The 13,255-nt window shown below is 39.3% G+C and overlaps 1 protein-coding gene across 7 annotated transcripts in view; it reads right to left on the bottom strand.

Moving 5' to 3' along the window:
- NME8 (NME/NM23 family member 8) overlaps positions 1–13,255 on the bottom strand; it is a 72,116-nt gene that overhangs the window by 39,601 nt on the left and 19,260 nt on the right. For 5 of the 7 annotated variants that reach the window (XR_004421111.1, XR_004421114.1, XR_004421109.1 and 2 more), the window contains 2 exons: positions 10,834–10,991; positions 7,400–7,737 (listed from right to left, as the gene is read on the bottom strand). Coding sequence is in view for 1 of the 7 variants with exons in the window: in XM_033087948.1 (XP_032943839.1) it covers positions 469–575; positions 769–826; positions 903–935 (198 nt within the window). In the remaining 6 variants the exon portion in view is untranslated. Of the gene's footprint in view, positions 1–468; positions 576–768; positions 827–902; positions 943–1,038; positions 1,175–7,399; positions 7,738–10,833; positions 10,992–11,252; positions 11,614–13,255 lie in introns of those variants that run through there. The other 2 variants (XM_033087948.1, XR_004421115.1) reach the window with 2 other exon arrangements.

Genomic DNA, 13,255 nt, shown 5'->3' with positions numbered 1-13,255 from the left:
GAAAAATTGAATAATCAATACAGTGGGGTCCAATGAGCTTGGCTGTAACATTTTAATCCCTGTCACATTTGCGTGGCAAATAAGTGAGGGAAATCACTACCACTGGAAAACTGGGTAAATGTCCAGAGTCCTTCTCAATGCTCTTCAGTAAACAGTACTTGCAGTCCATATTCTAAGAGACATACACTGACTATATTGTCAGGTGAAAAGAAATGTGCCAATAGATTCTATTTTTATACTTTTCTAACATTCACAACCATGGTTGATCAACTCAATGTAATAGGAATGGGATAAAAATCACAATCATTCTCAGACCCCATAAAACTAAATATATAGTAAAACTACCAAGTAAACATTGTCCATTTAGAAGAGTTGACAGGTTGTTTAAATTAAGACCATTCTTAAAGAGAATACTTCAACACTTAAAGCAACAAGAAAACAACAGTTTAATAGAAATGAAATCCTTACTACAACAAAATGCAGAATTTCATCTTCGTTCAGCTCATTTTTCAATTTTCTGAATAAAGTTTGCATGGCTTTGCATGGACCACACCAGGCTTGATAAACATCAATCACTAGAAGAAGATATTGTGAAAGAGCAGTGTCAAAAGTTCTAGAATAGCAGCTTGACCCAGTGCTGGGCAAGGACAAGGGCAAAGATATAGCAGGGTATTATGCTGGAAGTAGGGAACTGAGCTCTGCTTTGGGGTGCTATGAAGTGTCCTGGGCCAAACTGCAGCTGGCTGGACAACAGGGGAGCCCCAGTACCTGTTAGGCCTTTGTTCTGCAACATCTCATCCCACAGGCTTTGGTTATTGATGACTGCCTGAAAAAGGAAGGTGCTGTAAAGCTGTTCAAATGCCAATGCACCATGTAAAGAATTGTTGCTATGTCATGCCCACCTGTAACTGGATTTCTCGCTTTTTGCCTGCCATTTATCCACTATCACATGAAAAAGGGAAGAAAAATAGAAACTATTTCAGAGGAAATTTTAATAATGTTTTTCTGTTTATGCATTCAAGCAGCATCTTAATGTACCGTAGAAATGTTCCTTCAGCAGTACTGGATTATGCACTGTGCCCTGTACTGGAGAGGCACCAATGTCACCAAAGGGACTCTTCAAGCGGGGCTCGGCTAAGTGCTTACAGCCAAACTTCTTACTCTCCCAATAATCCTGAAGCAAGGTAAGAATGTTAGTTAGGAGTTACAGTTTCTTAAAAACAGTTGTGACTGTGTTCTGGAGTGTTATGGAGTGTGCTATTTGCATCGCACACGTTAACTGCCTGCCTATGAACATGCTCACGGATCTTTCGTGGGTCCCTCTCCAAGGAGATTTAATTTTTAGAACAAGGCCGCGAGTGTGTTCTGCAGCACATCATAAATTCTCCACAGGTGTTAAATCAGTGAGGACCAAATGCCCTATTCCACGGCCTCAGGGGCGTTCAAAGTGTGGTCTGCGTGTGTGACAGCTGACACTCCAGACACTGGTGTGAAACAAAGCAGTGACCGCGAACAACCAGGCAAGCAAAGTGTGGATTTTCCAACCAGCTACACAAAACACAGACTCCTCTAAACTAGATTGGGATCTTTAAAGACTAGGAGGAAACAACTCCCCAGGATCTAAATCAGCCCTCCTGCCGAGGCCTATGGCCTTTACGTGTTGAGCTCCGCCAAGTCCGAGTACCTGGGCACCCCGCAGGCGGGGCGGACGGCGGCCGGACTCCTGCTGCCCTTTCTGCCGGCGCAGGTCGTGCTAGAGCACAGGGGATCCGGGCGGTTACGGCCACCGAACGGGGACCGACGTGTCCTGCCCCCTGGCGGCCGCGAGCCCAGGCTCCCCACGTGGGGACCGCGCCTCCAGGCTCCCAGCCCCCAGCGTGCAGACCTGGCCGCTGTTACAACAGCGGTTACCAGAGCAGTCAGCTGGAAAACAGTCCCCTACCCTGCCCCTACGGCGAAGGGGCAATGCAGGTCTGTTTCCCCTCCTCCTTCAGCTGTCTCCTCCCTGTCTCAGTCCCCCAAGCCGCAGGTGGGTTCGCCTAAGTGCAGATTTCATCAGCCCTCTCCCGGGCGGGACTCCTTCCAGGGCTCCTCATGATTTACAGTATGAAATGTACACCCCACAGATGAGAGCCGAAGCCTCTCGAAAGTCCCTCCAACTTCTGCATGCCCCTTCCTTCCTTCCTTCTTTCCTTCCTTCTTACTTTCTTCCCTTCCTCCCTCCCTCCCTTCCTCCCTCCCTCCTTTCCTTTCCTTCCTTCTTTCCTCCCTCCCTCGCTCCCTCCCTCCCTTCCCTCCACCCTTCCTTCCTTCTTTCTTCTCTTCCTTCCTTCCTCCCTCCCTCCCTCTCTTACTTCCCTCCAACTTTCCTTCCTTCTTTTCTTCCTTCCTTCCTATTTAGAAATAATTTTAGACTTAGAAAGAAGTTTCTGAAATAGTACACAAGCTCTCCCATACACTCTTTCCCTTAATTTCCCTCAAGGTTAGCATCTTTCATAACCATAGTGCAATTATCGTGGCAACCAGGAAGCTAACGCTGATACCATACTTCACCACTCTGTAGACCTCAGACAAATCTTTTCCGTTTCCCGTAAATGTCCTTTTTCTGGTCCAGGATCCAATCCAGATCCCACGTGGCATTTATGGAGTTTGCATGTCTCCCTAGTCTCCGCCCATCTGGACTTTTCCTCTGTTTTTTACAACCTTGATGTGTATTTCTTTTGTATTTTATTATGTCATTTGTAGAGTTCATACCAGTGGCATCTTTTAAAGCAACTTTTAAAACACAAACTTTTCTTGGGGTATGAATTCTGTCCTTTATACTTAACATCTTTTTTAGCTTGCTCTACTTTTATTTTATTCTTAAGATACCAGTTCACCCAATTTATTGAATCCACTGACTGTCCTTCCTGATGATTCTTGTTGTGTTGGTGTTTGTAACTTTTGACTGTGAGCTAATCTTTAGCAGGGATTGCTTTTTGTGTGAGTCCCTGGAACAAGACTGTGGAAACATACCTGCATGGTGATGTCCTACATGCCTTTGCTTGGCCCCACTGTTATTAGGGTACCAGACCAGGTGTATGTTAATTTCTCAGATTAGATTTCCTATTTTCAGTTAGACAGCTGAAAATCTAAATCCCTATCTAAGGACAGCACCATTCTGGGACCTGAATTACTCACCAATGACTTTTTGTCCACATAGACTTCCTACAGGTGACAAACATCTTTGCTGCTATCACTAAGTCAGTTGGGGTGGGGGGGAAGGAACAATAAAGTTTGTCAGGCTTCCCCCCCAGCCATCTGGTGGCCCTGACCGGCGACTTGCCACTCCAATAAGATGGAATGTTGCACAGGCACTGTCCATCCTGAAGATGTTACTCTAACTATTCTTATGTAAGCACCTTGGCTGTGAGCCACCTTTGTCTTGGCACGGTATAAAAAGGTCTGGCTATTTTATGAGGCTGGCTGCTAAGACATGGGGGCAGCTACTGTGGGCTGCTGAGAAAGGGGGCTGATGAGGAAAGAGGCTGCTGCCACTGGCCGTGGGTTGTAACCTGAGAATGTCCAGCTGTGTTCAGCAGTGAGAAACCCCTGGCTGTGTCCATAAAGCCTGTGAATAAAACATGGCAACTTTGCCTTCGGCTCCATGTATCTTCTTCCAGCTGCTTAGAGTCCCCTTACCCCCGGGACTCTATCCACTCAGACAGGGGGAAATGTTTATAGTCCCATTTCAGAAATCAGATAAGCCATCTTTATTTCCAGCAGTATACAAGTAGTTGCAGCTAACTATAATATGGAAGTTAAATCCTTGATTCTCAACCTCATAGTGTGTGGACATACGGGGATGTCACAATCCCAACGCCACCTACGAAGTCTTATTCTCCATTCCAATACTCCAATGAATCCTTTCTACTTTAGTCATGCTCACAACTAGGACCTCAACTTCCTGTTTTGCTTTTCTTTTCTAGATAGTTATTTCTCTTAGTTTTCAGCTAAATTAAAAATTGCTGAAATAAAAATATATGAGTTATTTTATTCACTATTTCCACCTGTTTAAACCTAGACTGGGCGTCTTTCTGCTGTAGCTTAGTCACACATTTTGATTACAAATTAACCTGCTGACTTTTCATTTTAGCCATGTTTCCCCTGTGATCATTGCCCTCCCTATAACCACCCCACCCCTGAAAGCCATCTGATAACCATCTGGGGAAACTAAAGTTTCTTTTGGGTTCATGTTGACAACACAGGTGCCACAAACTTTCCTCTTTAGGAAACTCTTTCTCAATGCCAACTATTGGGTTGAACCCGAGGGTCAATGTACTGACAACCTAAGCTTGGGGGAACAGCAGTTATAGGAAATATATGGCACTCCCTTCAAAATACCAGGTGGCAAAGTACAGGCTTAATATGTGCCCTACATAACGTCCTTGATAGGGAAAGCTCCTCTCAGAAATCCTCCTGCAGGTAATTCTGCTCATCTATTTGGTCCACTCTGGGGATGGGGATCCTATCTACAAAGGATCCTATAGTTGCTTCGTATATCCTAACCTATGTGCAGGAGCTGGAAATCTTTTTTAAATAAGACTTTTCTTGTTAACCCAAAATGATTGTGCAGGCACCTACAGGGAGAGTTTAGCAGGTGCCACAAATGTTCATGCACATATTTCACACGAATTCTTCACATAATGAATGTTTTTGCTATTTAAGAGAAAACATCACTGATACAAAAAAAGTTTCAATCAATTCTCAAATGAGCAGAAACATTTACTAATAATCAACACAGCAAGGCAATAGGTGACATTAGGTTTTTAAAAATTATTCCCACTGATTGCAAAAAGTTTGAATGTTGAGGTTTGAAACATAGTGAGGTCTGACAATTAAGTTCACAAACTTGTTGCAATGATGTTGCTAACTTTTTTGATATCAGCGGGATTATTCATTATGAATTTGTACCAACTGGACAAATAGTTAACCAGGTTTACTATTTGGAAGTGCTGAAAAGGCTGCGTGACAAAGTTAGATGAGATGACCTGAACTTTTCGCCAATTCATGGCTCTTGCATCACAGCAATGCACCAGCTCACAGGCACTGTCTGTGAGGGAGTTTTCAGCCAGTAAACAAATAACTGTATTGGAACAACCTCCTTACTCACCTGATCTTGCCCCAATGACTTCTTTCTTTGCCTGAAGATTAACAAAATATTGAAAGGAAGACATTTTGATGACATTCAGGACATCAAAGGCAATACAAAGACAGTGCTGATGGTCAATCCAGAAAAAGAGTTCCAAAATTGCTTTGGAGAATGGACTAGACACTGGCATCAGTGCATAGTTTCCCAAAAGGAGTACTTCAAAGGTGACCGTAGTGATATTCAGCAATGAGGTATGTAGCACTTTTTCAAGGATGAGTTCACGAACTTAATTGTCAGATCATGTACAACAACAAGAACATACTGATAACCCATACTAAGTGGCAATTGAATGATGTCCAGCTTAAATGCACTATGGTAGATGAAGGAATGCAAAAACTAAAAATGGAGTTTGCCAGGGAACTGGAAAGTACCAAGAAGGCATCTTGGGTTTCCGACAGCTCCAACTATTCATTTAATTTGCAGCCATTGTGTAGCCCCACGATATACCCTAGAAATTTATCATCACTTATTTGACAATGTTTCCCATGCAATTTAACATACCAAATAGTCCTAATCAGTTTAATCTCTTTTATAAGGAGAAAGACTCTTTGCAATATTCCAAGGACATTTTTGGAAATTCTGAAAGTTACTTCAGGTTAAAAAATACTATTTAAAATTTGGATTTTGGAAAGTTTGTCAAATCAAAAGGTTTAGATCACAGATAATTTTGAAACAATACTTAATTATCCATTTAACCAAAGAGACAATAGTTTTCAAAGACAAATACAGAAAGTCACGTAATTGTTAGTAAAATTTTAGCTTACTATTGAGACTATTACCATAGGCAAAAAGAATAGGGCCACAGGGAAAGAGAGGGGAGGAAAGGAAGGAGGAAGTGCTGGAAAACAAAGGAGGGAGAAAATGAAATCATTCTTTAAAAAAGGTGCAGCTACCAGACAGGCCAGAATTAGATTTTGGTGACTCCGGACGCCATCTTGCCTCTCAAGGGGAACTTTAGCTAATTGTTATAGATTATAATACTATTATATTAGCATTATGGGCAGGAAAAAAATCTCCACCCCTTGTGTCACCATGACAGTTTTGACACGGGCCAAATAAGGACAAGGGAATCCCACTTCCTGATGGGAAGGAGTAGTCAGTAAGGATCCACTGGGGAATGCCCATAATGCCACCCCTGCATCTTGAATATGCCCTCATTCTAAACAAATTCTAAGCCTCTTTGTTTTTTGGGGCTGTTGTTGTTCTCTTGGCCTGCCCACTTCCACTGTTTTGGGAGTGTGCTCTCTTCCTGTCTTTCAATAAGTCCTCTACTTGCTTGGCTTTGTTTGCTTGGCTTATTCGGTATGTCCTTGAATTCCTTCCTGTGGCGATACTGAACCCATTTTTCAGCAACAAGAAGATTCAGTTTTCTTAAGTAATCAAGGACTAATTAAAATAACATAAAACATACAAAATTATTTTTGATAAAACACAGAATCCTTGTTTTCTAGTCAGAAAACTTTCACAATGTCTTATCAGAAGCACACTACCAGTACAAGAAAACTTTGTCCTTATAAAAGAGAGGAAGAAAACCAAACTCTCAATTTTGCATCAGCTTACTTTTGATATTTAAACTCATTTATTTAAATCTTATTTAGCTTGACAAGACATAAAATTTCCTTTATCAAGAGTCCTTTTCATAAACCTTCTACACATAAACCTTCTAACTTTATTTTGTACAATTCAGATTTTGTCCTATTTGTCCTTTTTCACTTTGCCTCACTTTAGGGAACAATGACGTTCTTTTACTTCAAAAAAATGTATTTCCATTCCATTCTTTATATATATATATATTTTTTTTTTTTTTTTTTTTTTACTGAAAACTTGCATGTTAATCAGAATTCTTAACCCTTGGAAACCTTAACTTCTAGTTAAAACTAAAAGATAAGAAATAAGTATTTTTTTAGATTGGCAATTTATAACTTCATTTATTAACCTCTAGAAACATACATTCTTTTACTGGCAAATATACATCATAATTTTTGGAAACATAAATAAAGTACAATAAAGTACAACCAATATTTATTTAAATATCCAAATTTATCTTTTAGTTTGTCTGAAATCAGAAACCAAAAGTAGGCAAACTTAGACTTATTTAGCAATTAATGTTTCAGTATTTTATCTTATTTGGCAATTGTATTGGCATAGAATTAACCGCTGGTGGTTGGCAGAACATGAAAGCATTCACAAGACTCTACAAAGTGGGAGAGCAAGTAAAGGTTTATTGAAAGTTTGGCAAAGAAACAGATAGAATTCTATTTGGAAGAAAAATACTGGCAAAGGGAGTTTAGCAAGGGCAAAGCCAGATAGGGACAGCTGTGGCGGGTTTCTGTTTAGCTCAAGTTTTATATTTTTCTAAGGAGGACGTAGGGTGATTGTTAGCTTGTCGGGCGGCTGCCGTTACAATTGTCTTCTCCTGGGAACTGTCCTGTTCCCATCTGTGATGGATGTCAGCTTGCAGGGGGTTGCTGTTGCAATTGGGAACTGTTCTCTTCCCACCTATGATGGATGAAAGGTGCTTGTCAGTTTGCAGGTGCAGTGCTAGCCTGAGGATTTAGAGCCAAGTGGTTAATTTTTAAGCTTCTTCCGACTAGCTCACAAGCTCGCTCCTGTTAACCCTGTGCCTGTCCCATCCTGCCAGCTCATAAGCCCGCTCCTAGTAACTCTTTACTTGTCTCATCAGAAATGATCTAGATAGTAAATAATTTTCATCATTAACTTTGTAAAACTCTAAGTTTTCAAGTTATCAAAAGACATAAGGAAACTATTTTAAATATATATAACATAATTATTGCTAAAAAGTTACATCTAAACGTCTATTTTACTTGTATCTATTTAGTTTATTAATGCTTAACAATTATGTTTAGATCACTCATGTAAACTCCATGACACATCAAAGGCAATTATTATCCCAAGCTATTTTGCTTGCTGACAAATTTTGTGACAGAGACAACAAGAACTTATTTTTGTAAACTAAATAAAATAAAAATATTTTAATACTGACAACTCTAAAAACATGTCTGTTTTAATTAAACCAAAAACTTAAACTCGCTCTGTTTCTGAATATTTTCCCCAAATCACATGAACCTGAAACACATTTGGGTTACTTTCTATATTTTTCAGAATTTCAGAATACCCAATCCTTAATTAATATAAGTGCTTGTTTGTTTTTAAAGCAATTAAATGAAGATATTTTACAAATTAGTAATGTCATCCATAGGTAGAAAAATACTATATGTCTATAACACATATACACACATGAACAAACAAACAGATGGAGAGACATCATGGCTTTCATAAAAGAAGTGGAATACATTCAAATGACCTTCCTCCCAAAGACACCCTTTTTTTCTTTTGATAAGAATTACCTTCCTGAAATTTGCATTTTAAAAAGATAGCCTAGCTAACAGTTACTGGACATAACCAGGTATTTACCGTGTTTCCCCGAAAATAAAACCTAGCCGGACAATCAGTTCTAATGAGTCTTTTGGAGCAAAAATTAATATAAGACCTGGTCTTATTTTACTACAATATAAGACCAGGTCTAATATAATATAATAAATATAATATAATATAGTACAGTACAATATAATATAATATAATATAATAAAATAAATACTGGGTCTTATATTAATTTTTGCTCCAAAAGACGCATTAGAGCTGATTGTCCATCTAGGTCTAATTTTCTGGGAAACACGGTACATCTCAAAGTCACAGGGAAAGATGTACAAGCTCCTCCTAGAAGTACGTTGGTTTCCTAAGGCCAATATTTACAAGTCTTTTGGGATGAATAGGGGCAGTTTGGGGATGGTAAAAGGATTGGTAAGCGTTGAATTGTTTTTGCAGTCACATCCTTAGTCCTGTAAAGATTAGAATTTTAAAACTAAGACAACTGTTTTAAATTTCTCAAATAATTTATTTGCTGCTTAAATGATATCATCGATTCATATACTTATCTAACCACATTATCTTTTTTTAGAAAATTCTTTTATGTAGTTTCATTTACTCAAATAAAGTAGGCTAGCTATGTTATTTCTTTGGAACCACTTTTTAATTTGGTCTTTCTACAGTTATTAATAAAACAGTTATTTACAATGAGAGCTCTAAAAATTTTCTAGTTTAAAAGTTTTTCCAGTTTAAAGGATTTATCGTCTGCTCATTGACAATAGGATCTAGAGTGACTCTGTAACAGTGACACTATATCTTCTATTTTGAGATTTAAACTTCTCAGGTAAATCAATTTAACAGTGTAGTTTAGCTTGGGACTTTTTCAAAGTTTTTCTTTTCTTTGCTTCTCTTTCCTCCCTCCAAACCTTAGTGACTCTCTTTACTGTACATTTACGATGCATACCAGTTTCAGTGCTTCTGTTTACTATGTGTATCAGTTTCTATGATTCTGTTTACTTCAGACCATATGCATACCTGGTTCAATGACTTGAAAGAAGTTTTTATATCTGCATAAGATCCACTCCTATCCCAGATACTGTTAGGCAGAAGGTAGTCATCAGCGACAGGAGGGGTGGGTCATAACGTAACCTGCATTTTGTGCCTTCCAGGTCCACTCCCCAGCGACCACCCAGGTCCAACCCCCGGGGACTATTTTTGTGGTTAGAACATGCTGATAAGAGGGAAGTAAAAATCCAACCAGAATCATCTGGTTTTTGACGGCTGAGCAGAATGTTAAAGCTTGCCGTTGGTCTAACCTTAACCTCATTATAATACAGCTACAATAAATTAGCATTGCAGGTTTAATGCCCCCAGTGGGTTTTTCTGTGTGCATTGCCGGTAAAGGCATGCACAGAAAGAAATGGGTTATATAACCTATACATGTTAATCAAATGACCCAAGTCTGCACGTCACATGCAGAGCTGGCCCAGAGCCAACAATATAAACGCAAGTCCCAACCCCTTCAGAGCCATTGTCTCTCTTGACTTAGCCCATTCGTCCCTTAGAATGTATCCTAATAAACTTTCCTGACTCGTGTTTGATAATCTGTAATTCTTCACTGCATCGGCCAAAGGACCGAGCAATTACTCCAGTAACAACTTAAACCAATAAATTTTCTATGGCTTAATGAAGTAAGCAAGAGTGACCACAAGAGAGTGCAAAAGATAAAACCCTCACAAGATCTAAAAGTTCACTCCCAAAGTAGTCTAAGACATTAAAAGACTATGTTGTTTCTACAGGCAGTAACGCAATGAGGCTGAGACAACAAATGTCCTTTGTGGATTGGGACCCCTGATGACAAATTCCCCTGAGACCAAATGGTAAAAGGATGCCGGTCAACTAGCTACAGCTTCCCAGGTGCACTCTCCAAGTATTCCTGTGCATCTGTCCAAGGGATATATCAGCCTGGAATCCCCCGGTTTATTTGATTGGCTGCCAAGTGTATGACAATACGTGCACCTTTCTGATGGCAGAGACCAAAGAGAAGGTCAAAACCAAGTTCTCAAAACATAAGACAAGACAAAGACAAATGACACAGACAAAGAAAAACAGCAACCATCTCTGGGAGGAAAGAATCAAAAAACTCTGAGTCACAAATATTTTCTCCTGCCAATCGAAATTTAGGACACTGCTTCTAACTTCCGCTGAAATCCGCGGACAGAGATCAGGGAGGCTGACAGGGTAAGAATGCTTACCTCTTGCCAGCTTTTTGTTAGATGTCAGATTTCTCCACTGCAGCAGTTGCTAGGGAGCAAGCAGCGTCCCAGCCAGTGAGTTCTCCTAGCTGACCTACCCAAACTGTCAGGGTGGAAAAATGATCTTCTTCCCACCTTTCTGTGTTTTTCTGGCTGGACTAATAATCAAATTAACATGAGACAGATTAGCAGATGAAAAACAAATTAAAGTTTAATAACATGTATACCTCCTCTACACATGGGAGAGACCCAGGAAAATGGAGTAACTTGTCAAAATGGCAGAAGCCATCACCTTAAATATCACTTTCAGGTAAAAACAAAAAAAGATCTTGGGGGTGGAGAGTCAGTTAGTTATGGGAGGTTACCAAGAAAAGCACAGTAAACAGGGGTAACATTGTTATGCAGACTTAAGTCTGTACCTTCTCCCTTGATAGTGAAGGCAGGCCTGGTACAGTGAGGGAGACACAAATGGAGATTTCCTTTATAAATGTAAGTATCCTTAAAAAGGGTAATTTCTACTTGGTTTTCAGAGCTTCTGTCATATCTGTTGTTTTCTGAAGTTAACCAGCCTAAAATAACCAATGTCTCAATGAGCAATATTTTGGGGTAGCAAACTCTGTGTCCCTTCATCCCCTAAAAAAGTGATTACATGTAATTTAAGTATACTGCTACTTATCTCTTTCTGTGACAGTGAGATTATATAATGGTTCTACTATTGTATTTTGAAGTATAATTAATAATAATCATAATGACAGTTCTTATAGGCAAAAATAGGAATACGCATCTATTTATTGATTTAATAGAAACATGAAGCATGAGATCAACAGTGACCAATTGCATCTAATCCTCTAAAATATATTTCTACAAGTTGTGATCAAACAATACAGTGAACTTTTAAATTTTAAAAAATTATTACAGTAAAAGACATATTGCCATTAATCACCCTCAAAATACTCCCCCTCACTTTGAACACACTTCTTCCATTATTCTTGCCACTTCTTGAAGCAGTTCTGGAAGTCCAGTTTCATGAGTGTCAGTTGTGCTGTCATGGTTGCCTCCATGTCCTGAATCATTTTGACTTTGGGGAAAAGGCAGAAGTCGCATAGTGCCAGATCCAGTGAACAAGGTGGATGAGGACACACCTAATATTTTTATTTGACAGAAGAAATTGCCATATACCAGAAGCGATGTGTGACATGGAGCATTGTCATGATGGAGGATGATTTACTGCACATTTTAAAACACACCTTTTCCTAACCGTAGCTCACACATGACTGACTGTACCAAACAAGTTGAAACTTGTCACACACTATTACTAAGGTTCGATGCACAGCTTCCCGTATTGAAGATCCCTGCCTTTCCATTGGATGGCACTCGGCAGCAGCATTCACCGTATTATGTGATCACAACAGAAAGGTTCCATGTCACACATCACTTCTGGTGCGGCAATTTCTGTCCAATAAAAACATTACGGTGTATCCTCATCCACCTTATTCACCGGATCTGGCACCATGCAACTTCTGGCTCTTCCCCAAAGTCAAAATGATTCAGGACATCGAGGCAGCTACAACAGCATAATTAAAGACCCTCACAAAAGAAGACTTCCAGGACTGCTTCAGAAAGTGGCAAAAATGATGAGATAAGTGTGTTAAAAGTGAGAGGGAGTAGTATTTTGATGGGGATTAATGGCAATTTGTCTTTTACTGTATAAATATTTTTTTATTTAAACATTCACCGTATTTTTTTTTATCACACCTTGTATATGGATCAACATTTGGACCTATATTAAAATTTTCTTGCAGAAAACTGTATCTGAATTAGGAAAAGTAGTACAGTTGACCCTGAACAACATGGAGGTTAGGAGTGCTGATTCCCCATATAGTCCAAAATCCACATATCACTTTTGACTTCCCACAAACTTAACTTCTAATAACTTACTTTTGACCAAAAGCCTTACCAATGACATAAACAGTTGATAACACATATTTTGTATGTTATCTGTATTATATACTGTATTCTTACAATAAAATAACCTAGATAAAAGAAAATGTTGTTAAGAAAATCATACAAAAGAGAAAACACAGTACTGTACATATTTATTGAAAAACATCTACCTATAATTGGAACCTCACAGTTCAAACCTGTATTGTTCAAGGGCCAACTGGGATCTTATTCTGAATACCATATGCCAGCCACTATGCCACTACTTAACACATATTGTTATCTCCTTTCAGCTTTACCAAAACCCTGTAACATAGGAAACAGGCTCAAAGAATATAAGTAGCTCACCCAAGATTCCATAGTTATGAAACAGTTTTGAATCCAAGATCTCCAGATGTCTCCAAAACTGTATGTAAACTATGCTGCCTTGCTAACCAGTAACGGCATCATTATTTGATTCATTGAATTTAGTCTCGAACGT

This window comes from Rhinolophus ferrumequinum, chromosome 20 (genome assembly GCF_004115265.2).
Source record: "Rhinolophus ferrumequinum isolate MPI-CBG mRhiFer1 chromosome 20, mRhiFer1_v1.p, whole genome shotgun sequence".
In the NCBI taxonomy this organism is placed as follows: domain Eukaryota; kingdom Metazoa; phylum Chordata; class Mammalia; order Chiroptera; family Rhinolophidae; genus Rhinolophus; species Rhinolophus ferrumequinum.
Note: the sequence above shows the minus strand (reverse complement) of the source record. Positions and strands in the feature narration are given on the sequence as shown.